This window comes from Sinohyriopsis cumingii, chromosome 11 (genome assembly GCF_028554795.1).
Source record: "Sinohyriopsis cumingii isolate HCF-2022 chromosome 11, ASM2855479v2, whole genome shotgun sequence".
Lineage (NCBI taxonomy): Eukaryota > Metazoa > Mollusca > Bivalvia > Unionida > Unionidae > Sinohyriopsis > Sinohyriopsis cumingii.
Window position 1 is genome coordinate 114,005,455 of NC_142971.1, and position 12,919 is coordinate 114,018,373.

The following is a 12,919-nucleotide window of genomic DNA, read 5'->3' on the forward strand; positions in this document are numbered from 1 at the left end:
CAGTACATTTACGACTCACGCCTACTGTCGTGCTGATGAAAATAACATATATACATGTAATTAACAAATGTGTATTGCAGTAACAAGTTACATATAACAATGGCTAATCAGCTGTTTGGGAAGTCGAAGTCGACCAGATCTATAGACGATACGTTACCACTTTTTTGTACCGTGGAGTCAGCAGAAAAAGCCGACGATCACATTGTGAGTAGGCAACGTTCACTAATAAAGAAGTCAGTTTTTGAAATAATATCGAGCTATATTTCAACAAAGATGCATCCAAAACTTAAACCTGAACCATTTCTTTTATGCTTCTTGGCTGATTTCTCCAGCTGAAATGAATTCAATTCAATTCCAAATATGTATTTTAATAAATGGATTTTCAGAGAAAACAAACAAAATAACCCCATAAGTTGGATTATATGGTACATGTATGATTCGTATGTAAATTGTAAGCAGTGTTTTGAGTCCTTGTTGCTTTAGACCAGGGGTCACAAACTCAAATCACCACGAATGCCAGATCTGAAGACTAGGACATTGGACATAGGCCAGATCACTACAACCTTTTCATACACCCAATGCAGCTCATATTAATGATAGCCAATTGAAATGTTGGAAACAAGTAATCAATGTAACAGTCGCATTTTGATCAAAGCTGGTTGGCTGTGAAGGAAAAATTTTCATTATTAATTATTTTATAAATTCTTGTTGCCTAAGTGGGAAGAGTGTCCACCTCAGATGCAGGAGGCAGTGGGTTCAAACCCCAGCTGAGTCATACATAACACTTATTAAAAAAATGGTACTAGCAGCTACCTTGTTCGATGCTCAGCATTAAGTGGTTAGTATTATGGATGGTCAGTCTGGTGTCAGGATAATGTGACTGGTTGGGCCCTGATGCTACATGTCAGCAGTATGATGCCATACTGATATGAAAGTGAAAAGTATTAAAGTACCAAAAGTATTCACATTAATATATTTACTTTAACTTTTAATATAATTTTGGACAAATAAAAATATATTGATACTTTTCACTTTCACTTGAAACCAGTAATATCATTTAGACCATTATTTGTCATGTGTGTGTGTATATATATATATATATATATATATATATATATATATATATATATATATATATAGATAGATAGATAGATAGATATATTTATATACAGTATGAATTTGACAATGGATTTATAACAATACATTTTTGTCAAGTTGAAGAATCTATTATATGGTTATTATAAACACATTTTGTATATGTATACAAATTATTATATTCCTATATTGTATTCATTCTTGGAAATGTTCATGTATGGATGAAGAAATGCATACAGTATATTTTTTAAAAGATCACATTGTAATTAATTTTAACTGATAGGATTAATGAGATTACAGTATTTTAATTACAGGTTGGTAAAATGCTTAATCAACTACTACTTAAACATTTTATTTTAACTTCCTGAAAGTTTACTTTGAAACAGAAGTCAAAACAATTTCTAAAATGTTTTGAAACAACCCCTATAACATGTACATGGGAGCAAATGCACAAGTGACTAAATACCATACTCTTCATCCTAACTTTATTGTTCCCCATAAAATAGTACTGTAATTTTTCATAGACAACAAACCAAAGCATTAAAGTCGGTTTATGAATAAACTAGACCTTAATCTTTCCTATCAGATTGACACAACCTAGAACACGTACAGCATCATGCATAACATGTGAAGGCAAATTTTTTTTAGATAAAAGAATTTTCTTAACGTATGGTAACCACTCACTTTCTAGCTTTGTTACAACAATGGGATTGCAAATGTATATTTTTATTATTTTACTACATACATGTAGTAATGTCATGCATTGAGTAAATAGTATTTGGTTCACAGCATTTACGTAATTTCGCAAAAATGAGTAATGTCAGAAAGTAACTATGAATTTAGAAGTTACAGCATTTTTCAAAGTCTGTAACATAGCTCTGTTCCATACATTTTTGACCTACGTAAGTACATTTTTAGGCTAAATCTTTTCTCACATAAAATTTCAAATTTGCTTTCTATGAATTGCATATTTTCCTTAATCTGTTTGCCCAATAATTTATAGACAGTCCAGTGAAGTGGTATTTCCTGGACACAGTGATGTATGCCATTACAGGTTCACTTATAGTTTCAAGCTGATTTTTAAAGAAGATAATGCAAACACAGCAGTGAAAATCTTCATTTTTTAACTTTCATTTAGAAAGTGTACTTCGCCAGTTCAAATTTTAAAACACAAATTACTATGTACCTATTGATTTTTAAATTTCAAAACAGAACTTAATATGTTTTCTTCATTATGATAGTCCTAACTTGCAGAAATTGGGTAGTGATAACTTGCTAGGGAAAAGGTTAATGGTCAGTCAGTTACATGTGTTAAAACACATGCCTGTAAATTTACAAGAATTTTTTTCCCAAAAAAGTTTTAAAGTCCTAAACTCAATGGCAACCAATAGTCCTTCTATTCTGCTAAGTTCACATTTTCTTGGAGGGGGCTGCCATATTTGCTGGTAGGACTCCTATTTTTACCAAAACATGAGTCCTGGACACTATTTTTAAAATGCTAGTGAGACCTCTGATATGCAGAAATAGAAATGTTGATATTTTCAAATCTTTTAAATATTATATACAGTCTGTGTTCCACTTACTGATAGACACATGTCCAGATCTTTCTTCAGTCAGTTGGATTTTGCATTCTTAAAGAAAAGACTTATTGAAATACATGTATACCATAAAAGCAGATCTCAGCTCAAGAACCTAACTGGCAAAATATCCAAAAGCTATAAAGATTTAATCCTCAGACAGTCATATGACTTTTGTGAGCTCTCAAATGAAGGAGGATAAAATTAAAGAGAAGGATAATTTAAAGTCAAGCAAATGAAGGAATAATAAAACAGTATTACAGCCATTCTGAAGTTCACTTTACAGGAAGGAAGGGGGCCCGAGTGGTCTAACGCACTCACTGTTCTGGATCACTGCCATCTCACCTGTCTGTGTGTGTTTGAGTCTCAGGCTCAGCTAATGTGGGTACATGAGAAAGCTTGCCAGTAGCTTTTCGTAGGTTGGTGGTTCTTCTCGGGGGTTTTCATGGTTCTTCCTCCACTGTTTATACTGGCCGTCATGTATAGCCTATCTTGTGTTGAAAAATGGCATTAAACCCTACAACAACAACAACAGAAAGGAAGACAAGTAATCTAGTGATCATACTATCTTCCCAGTCTAATATAGTGTATATTGTGGATGGATGTAGTTCAGAAAACATCTCTTTTTATGTGTACTGCTAGAACAGTTTTGGTCACATATTTGTTCCTTATGTACATTAATAATTTTCATGTATACCTAAAACATGGTACTCTCATTGGTACACTGCATGTACTCTCAGTGGTACACAAATTGGACCAAAAATCAGTATCAATCATTAATCTCATTATACTGGTAAATAATTCATTGTAAACTATTTTTGGTATTTATTGAAAAGGACTCGAAGTAGGTTGAAAATAATTGTGTCAGTTTGCCCACAGAGTGCTCCATACCATCCTTCATTGTAGTAGGTGATCCACTGACGTAATGCTAAAGGGCCTAGTCTTCAGAAAAGTGTATTTTTCAACAACTACTTGTATGATGATTGTTTCATTTATTTACATGATGAATGTACATATGATTGTTTGTATTGAATAGTAAGTAAGACCTGGATGGCCAGTCACTGTCTTTGTTATTGTATTGAATATCAAGTAAGACCTGGATGGCCAGTCACTGTCTTTGTTATTGTATTGAATAGTAAGACCTGGATGGCCAGTCACTGTCTTTGTTATTGTATTGAATAATAAGACCTGGATGGCCAGTCACTGTCTTTGTTATTGTATTGAATAGTAAGTAAGACCTGGATGGCCAGTCACTGTCTTTGTTATTGTATTGAATAGTAAGTAAGACCTGTATGGCCAGTCACTTATCTTTGTTCATCTGTGGTAGAATGAAGCAGACAAATCCTGACAGCAAGAAAATTTAATTACTAAATAGATTCATCTAGTGTCAGAGCTCAAACTAAGGTCAGAAAAATCGCAGAAGAGGCTTCTCCCTCTCGTTGAAATGAGAGATGTGAGGCAGAAGCCAGTTTCAGTTTCCTTTGCATATAAAGTCAAACCTGTCCTAATGGTCACCTTTAAATAGCTGTTACAGGGTGACTGCAGCTGTTGTGATTTTCCCCAGGCAGATTTACAACATAAGTGTTGTGTCACCTGCTTTCTGCAGTCAGCAGCCTGGTGTTACCTTCTAAATAGTGTTCACTGTATATATCTATGGTGATCACTCATTCTGTGCAAGCCAAACTTTTGCTTTATGTGGAAGACATTTTGTATGTGAATCAATGTGCAAATATTTCTTATCTGTTCACCATGCTCTAGTTTCATTGTCAGTTGTAACTCATAGGTGTCAGGTTAAAAAACAAGGCAGCTTTTAGTGATTTGTTATTGTGGGATAAGTAGTCATGCAATCACAGCCGACATGGAAAGTCATCTTTTGTGCCAGTGTGATAGGTATAATTTTATATTTTCATCGGTTTGTGATTTAAGCTGTCTTTGATGGAAACAAGTTCATCTTTGTGAAGAAAAATAGGTTACATCCCATTTTTAAGGTCAGTAGTTTTTGAGTATTTAATTTTGTAATGGCAAGCAAGGTTTCAGTTAATGGTTCAGGAAAAATAGTCAAGATATGGTTTCTTTTGATTTCCTATTCATGACACGCTTGTCACATAAGCTAGCTGTCTTGATTTTGGCAAGTTGTGCCACTGGCTAATCCAGATATTGCTTTTGAAGGGTATACAGCTGTTTCTAGGCCTAACGAAATTAGTGTTTTGTCATGATACACAAAACAAATATCAGTGATTATTTTAAGTCAGTGATGGTTTTGTTTATAGAATGGATTAAAGTGAGCAGGGTACATTAATCTTGTATGGAACATAAATTGGGAGAGAACAACATACACACATTTTATGATTTTTTTGAATAGTGAACATATAATAAGCTTGATAAAATAATAATAATAATAATAATAATAATAATAATAATAATAATAATAATAACAATTATAATATTTGACCATGGTAGAGTAGGTGAGATATTGGATTTGGTGAAATTCTTGTATGGAATATGTTTATGATGAGGACTGAAATGATCCTTGTTTAATTCCGAGTATGGATTTAATCAATCTTTTTTATGAAAACACATGCAAGTTATGTCTTTTGGGAATAAAATATCGGTAGGAAAATATATGCATGAGAACTGCATTATTCTGTGAGAAATCAAACACATGGAGTGAGACTATAAGATGGGCTAAAATTCTGAGCCATGCTTTTTCACACAGATGGGTATCACAAATATTGTTTAAAATCTTTTAAGAACATCTCATGGTTATACTCTTGTTGATACAATGATTAGAGAGTTAAACCATTCAGGCCTTCAAAATTGACATGAGCAAGTTTTGACAAAGGCAAGAAAATATCAGAATGCAGATAACACATGCAAAAGAAGAAACCTGATAGTTTGTTTAAAATGCTTAAGCAGGGAGAGTGAAAATTCAAATGATGATTAGGAATGTAAATTCACATGGACATTCATGCATACAGTGCTTAAGTGCAGTCATTTTAATGAAATAATATTGTAGGAGTAAATTAAAATACCTGCATATTCTTATTTTGATGTAGAAGTAAAGTCCAACTGCAAACAGAATAGACCCTGATCTGCCATTGGATAACACACTGACAGATCAGGGCATGTATTCTACTGATTATTCCAGCCAGACTATGTAGACTAATAAATATCTGTATCGAGGTTGAAGAAATGTGAGGGCCACATCTCATAGTTTGAATGGTAACAGTGATTGAGATCACTACTGAGGCATGTAATTTCTCTGGAAGTGATGATGTTGTTGTTGGGTTTAGCGCCATTTTTCAGCACAAGATAGGCCATGGTGGCCAGTAGAAATGGTGGAGGAAGAACCTGGGAAAACCCCGGAAAGAACCACTGACCCATGAGAGGCTACTGGCAAACTTTCTCACATACCCATATTGGCCAAACCTGAAACTCGAACCCACACAGACAGGTGAGAGGAAGTGATGAAATACATGTACCTGGATAAGGTGTTAAAGGAAGCTAGGCTGAGCTGCATTTTTTTCTGTTTGGCTTAAATATGGTACTGAACAGCTGACCTTTGAATATGCACCTGATTGGTCACAAATATACTTGATTGTATTGAAAGTTAGTCTTGGCCTCGCACTTGGTCAGGTGTAGCATATTAGTTTGAAAACTCTGTCTATAAGAGCAGTCTGAAAAAGTAGCCGTATTCTTTGTCAGATCATGTATCATTCAAAAATCAATTCAAATGAATGCATGTATAATAATGAGATTTTTAATAGTTTTTTATATTATGCAGGAATATACATTAAGAATACATAGAGGGCTGATGACTGAGACTGGATGGCAGTTACGCAAGCGCTACACAGACTTTGTATCACTTGATGCTGAGCTTAAGATTGCCAATATTGAATTACCCCTACCTGCTAAGAGGGTGTTTGGAAACTTTAATAGGGATTTTGTTGCTGAAAGAAAGAAAGGGCTTCAGGTTTGTTTTGCTATCATTGTGGTTGTTCCAAAATCAGTGAATTAGCCTAAGGCTAATGAACTAATACTGAAATGGGTTTTCTAGAACTGATCAATGAGTTTTTGATTTGAGTAGTCATAGACCAAAAGGGCTTATGTGCTGGCTTCTTGTCCATCATCCATTCATTAGCACTATCCATCACCCATCCCTCCATTAGCATTTTATCTCTACTCATTCTAAATTACATTATTGATATAAAATTTGATATGTACATTCACCCCATGGTCAGTTTCATTATAAATGAAAGGTACTGTACTCAGACATCTTGTTATCGATTCTCTTTCTGAATTGATGGACATATGAGCATGGGATTTTCAGTAAAAGAATTAGGATAAGGTCTGGTTGGTACTGAATGAAAATTGTGCCAATCAGATAATGGATATGGTCACACTGGAGCCATTTTGAAAATCTTGTGTTTGGCCATCAAAAATTGAAAGTCATATTATCATGGGGTTTCACCACAGAACCATTCAGTCATAAATTAAAATAGTGCTCATCTGACCTCAGATATGGCTGTCTTAGCAGTCATCTTGAAAATCTTGTTGCTACTTTGCCAAAATTAGAAAGTTATGTTGACATGGAGCTTTCACTGAAAGACTTCCTATACTGTCTAGTTGGTCCTGAAAGAAAATGATGCCAATCTGATATTCAATATGGCAGCCATCTTGAAAATTTGTGATGTCACAATTTATTTCTCTACCATTTGTGACTGCCACGATGAACATGTTGAAAATTTTGTTACTGGTACTCCTGAATTAATGGTTATATTGCCATTGGGTTTTCACCAAAAGTTGTGTATTGATGTCTAGTTTGTCCTCAATGAAAACAGTGCCAACTGTACATCCAATATTGCTGCCACAGCAGCTAATTTGAAAATCTAGTAACACAGGAATATCAGAGATTACATGTCAACCACTATGCTTTTTTCCATCTAATTACATCTTATGCTTGCCTGTTTATGTATTTTGCTTTTTGGGTAACTTAAAAAATAAGATTAGGCAATAAAAGTAGTGTTTGTCATTTTTATTTTCAACTCTTTAATCCCACTTGTCATATAAATTTGAGGATTTTTATAAATAAGAAAACTGCATAAGAATTCACCTGACCATCCTAGACCTATATGTGCTTTCCTTATTTTCTGTTATAGCAACTTTATAAGACACATTAAAAAAAAAATTGTTTCATCAGTTGGAAACCTAGGAGCACAGATTCTTTATGTTGATTATATATTAAGATAGTGGACCAGTCTGTATTTTGAAAAAAACATGGTGCCAGATGTTTAGTGAAACAGGCTTTATCGATGTGACTAATGGATATTATATGACTGAAAAATGTGGTATTCGTGGGATCTTTTAAAAAATAAGAACATGTCAGAAAGAAAAGGATGAATAGCACTTTAAAAATTTGAAAAGAACAACATGAGAGTGAGTTAATATGGCAATCAGATTGAGCACATAATCATGCTCGTTGCAGAATTTGTGGACATGACGAGCATTCAGTAAAAGTTAAACATGTTGACTCGTTAAAGTGAGTGTTGAATATAAATAAGTTGTCAGCATGTTTGTTTTTGTATTCAGGTAATAATTCACGTTGATTTTACCCATTTGTGACAATAATTTTAACCAGCTGCAGATCCAGGTTAGTAGCTAGAATAAATATACAGTTTTCAGAGTTCTGTAATTCTCTCATGTGAATGTCAGGACATAGGTAATAATTTGTAAATTCTGCAATTCTGAAGGTCATGATTCTTATACAGCTGTTGCTGAAATTGAAATTTAAGTACATTTTTATTATCCAAAAGTTTTTACCCTGATGTATTAAGGTTTTATGATTTGCATGCAGTGGCAGCATTTTAAGTATCACTGCTAAGTGGGTGTGTTAAAGTTTCTGAAGTTACGGAACTTCAACATCAGTTGCTTTAAGTTTGTATGATGATAACCTATGGGTTTTTTCTCGTGCCCGTGTAAGGACAATGCAGTGCTGCATCATCATAACCTTGTTCATGGTACTACATTGCTTTCTGCATAACGCTATGTATATATTGGACTGTCTAAACCAAACATTACACCTGTTATTAGTTTATATAATTCTTTAGAATTTATGGCTTGAGGATCAGAGTACATATGATTTGAAATAAAGAAAATCCTTGATGACTTTAAAGTAACATCTTTGTCTCTATAGTAAATTTTGTTGAATTTTCATACTACTTTTTGATGTAATTCTGTATTAAGGGTAGGAGAAATCAATTAATTTGGTATGTGCTAGGTAACTGAAAGAAAATTTCTGAATTATCCATTCATTTTCTGTTTGGAATTTGTGCAAAAGAAAAAATGTATTGACCTTGCCTTGCATTATTTTGCATCCATGAAGGAAGGTTGAAAAAGGTATTATCTGAGCTATGGTATTCCAGATTTATGGGATTTTTTGTAACTTATTTTACAAACGAAGGAAAGGGGTTCTTCTTTAAATGCATTACCCAGTCATAATGTTTTAGGAGAGCTACTAACACCTTGCAAATCCTGCCCTCTAGGGGCTAAACACATTTAGCTAAAATGCCAATAGATATCTGCTTACCTAGGTGGCATTTGGGCAGAGTGATCTCCCCTTGGTAAAGGGATTAGTGCCAAAACCCATGAATATCTCAGTTACTAATTCTGCTCATGCCAAGCAGCATGCTATCATCATGAGGGGCCTCACAAAATCATCTACCAAGATTCTGGAAGTTCTACACTTACAAGTTGGAGGTGTCTTCACTTCCATAGGGAAGTATACACCATTTATTATTTCTAGCTTTCTTTCTTTCTAAGACATCAAAGGTTTGCCTTTGCAATTATGACTTTGCTTCACTTAATTGTATTTACTTACTTGTATGGGTAGCTTACGTGACTTCACTATAGTTCTGGCTATAGTTTTAATTTATATCTGCATGCAAGCCTGTAGTGTGCTATAAAAAACTCTCAAGATATGTATAATTTCATTATGACCAGATACATACAAGTAAGTTTTCTATACCAATGCAGTCTTAGCATCTGTGTGCCAGGATTCACAGAATTTATCTGTCATTGAGCCTTCCCAAAGGTAGTATTGTGAATTGATGTTAAATATTGATGCTTCATTGCATTCATTAGTCCATCTGCTAGCACTAATTCACAGTCTTATACGTTACACTTTATTAATTATACTTGTATAGAATATCATTGGGCCTTTTCCTACCGGTAAAATTCTCACATAATGGAGATTGTAGCACCTTCTTCATAAGTATCAATAATGATGCTTCAGTTCCTTTTCTGTGTAGAGGTTTTTGTGTGTAATATAGAAAACATGTTTATATTAATGTATAACCTTTGGTTGGGTCAGATAAGTACAGGTAAGTTTTCTATACATAATTCAGTGCTAAAAGCATCTGATAGCCTGATGCCTGAAGCTCCTCTAATTTCAGATTGGGCCCCTCCTGTATTCTAAGTGAGGAGCCCATTGGGATTGTCAGAAAATCCAATTTACCTGAGAAAAATTTGATCAAATCAAACTGATGAAATGCAGAAATTTATTTTCTAGAAGTTGACCCGCCATAACAAAGCGTGTCATACTAAAAACACTATTTTTACTCCTTAAACCCTTGACATGGTTGTGTTTACAAAAATATGATTTTCAATACTCTTTATAAATAGAACAAAAACTCCCAATTCATTATATGCCCATTACATGTAGCATGTTTGGAGCTGATGTAAAACTATCTTTTCGACAGTTTGAAAGAGGCAATTATTTGCAGAGAGGTTGGGTATCAACCACAATTTCATGTATTACTTAATTGTCTCACAATGGCCTCTGGGATTTTGTTTGATGACTGCAGTGGGTGAACCCACTATACTAAAAAAGATCACGAAATGGAACAACCAAGTATAGTAAATCAAACAGATGCTAGATGTGTGTAGGGAAACAAAAGTTATTACATATCATTGCCTTTAATGAGAATGTTTAAGCCATTAGTATTTAAAGATTATCGACAGGTTTGTGAACAGTGGCAACGTTTCTTTGAAGTCAGACTTTATCCCATACACAAAATGGAAAGAATGATTTTTAATGTTGTTGGAATAGTGTTCAGGTGTGATTGGCAATTTAGGAAGGAAAGCAAGCACAAAAATGATTTCAGAACTCTTGGTTGACAGAGTTTTATTTAGAGAAGCATGCTAGGAAAAAAAGGAAAGGGGGCATTTAATTCTTGGCACATGTGACAAACATATCAAGATATGTCATTCCTGTGTTTAGGAGCACCACCTGTATGTAACATATTTGACATGCTGAATTGAACATTTCGATTAGTTATTTTATCTGTCCTTTTCAGGATGATTTTAGTTATTAAATAGATTGATTGGAAGACAGTAATAAGCACATGCTTGTGTGTGCACAGTTGATTAATATATTAAATACTAATACTGAGTCTATAATTCTCTACCTGTACAGGTCAAGTGCAATCCTCTACTGGCATTTATCAAAATAGGTAACTCTGTACATATTCTTACAAGTTCAAAAGCAGGACACTCACTACACTAAATGTGTGTAGGATCTGCTCTGTTTTGTCTTGCAGATTTAGACATGGGGCAAGACCAGTCTGACAACTAATAAACATGAATTTATGTGGCTTTCTGCCATGGTCATTCCTGGAATACATGTTGGACTTGAATATTATGGACAGAAGTCAGTCATAGCTTGAGGGATGAAACCATTGCTTGCATTATATCATTTCTGTGCAGCAATAAACATCAGTTAACAATCTCACATATCAGAATTATGGACCGAATACCTGGATCAATATCTCATATCCTGTCCCAACCTCAAGAACTGGACCCCGTCATGCCAGCCATGATGGCCATGTTCCATCACAGTTGGACTTGGACTGGTTGGTAACCTTGTAATTCCATCTGCTATAGCTGAGACTGAGTGGGATGGTGGCGTGCTGCAAATTCCATCAATCTAATCATTAAGGAGGAGAATAAATGATGAAGGTTTTGAGTGTATCTTGGGCCACAATTGGTGGAATGCCCAATACCCCAAACTTTGTCTCACCTGTCCTGGGACCAAAAGACTTGGATAATCAGTACGTTCTATTGGTTGGCAAGGCCAAATGTATATACTTCTCCAACACCTTAGATTATGAATGTGATAAGGAATCAAAAGAATCTGAGTGCCTCCTCATCCTGATTACTCCTCTCAGTTGTGGAATATTGGTTAATCAAGCAAAAGAATCGCCTGGAATTGAATTATCATCTGCATTAAGCAACCATGCTGGCAGGTGTTTCACTCCAACCCAGTTTCTAAACCTGTATGTCAGGATCTTATTAAATGCCCTTAAGAACATTTCTCAGAAAAAGTGGTGGAGTGAGATGGACATCCACCTTTGAGGTGTATGAAGGCAATGGAATATAATCTCAGTGGAGCACACCAGAGTACTTTTACACCATTGGAGGCATCCATACCACAGTAGCTAACTTTCAATGACTTTTATACCAGTGGAAGCATCCATACCACAATAGCTAACTTTCAATGACTTTTATACCAGTGGAGGCATCCATACCACAATAGCTAACTTTCAATGGCTTTTATACCAGTGGAAGCATCCATACCACAATAGCTAACTTTCCATGGCTTTTATACCAATCGAGGCATCCATGCCACAATAGCTAACTTTCCATGGCTCTTCAATGAGAAACAGTTAGCTCCAATAACAGATAACACACTTACTGTTCCTGATCACTGGCACACTGTGTTATCATGGAAGAGAGGATATCAGATAAATCAAAGAACTATCTGATCTTCTATTCATTTGAATTTTCACCTGGCCAATGAAAATGGACCCTTGTCCAGTTGGAATTTATCATAGGTATTAAGCTGGCTGAACAAGACAGCAGTTGAACTGTTCTCAAGAGCTTAATTATTCCACTTATCATGTAAGTCATGCCTCCTCACTACTTTGGCAGTTGGCAGGCAAAATCAGCAATACATATTTTACTTGTGGACCCATCTACTTGCAGTTCCACCATGATGGATCAATATTGCTCATGAAGACCCCAGCTTTCATTACCAAGAACAGGCTTCTGTTCATGAGGAATCAGATATTGGTAATAATTCCTGTCGATCCTGGACATTTCATCTCAAGGTCATCAACTGGATCCAGTGTGAGCTCTGAGGTGGTATATTGGGAATATTGAGCTGTTGCATTGAGGCAGATCACGCCCCA

The 12,919-nt window shown here is 35.0% G+C and overlaps 1 protein-coding gene across 2 annotated transcripts in view; it reads left to right on the forward strand.

Annotated features, from left to right (window-relative positions):
- Positions 1 to 12: 12 nt before the first annotated feature.
- LOC149789452 (PX domain-containing protein kinase-like protein) overlaps positions 13 to 12,919 on the forward strand; it is an 87,401-nt gene continuing 74,494 nt past the window's right edge. For both annotated transcript variants that reach the window (XM_089975546.1, XM_089975547.1), the window contains exons 1-2: positions 13 to 204; positions 6,457 to 6,645. In XM_089975546.1, coding sequence (XP_089831672.1) covers positions 100 to 204; positions 6,457 to 6,645 — 294 coding nt within the window. In that variant the 5' untranslated portion in view covers positions 13 to 99. The remainder of the gene's footprint in view (positions 205 to 6,456; positions 6,646 to 12,919) is intronic.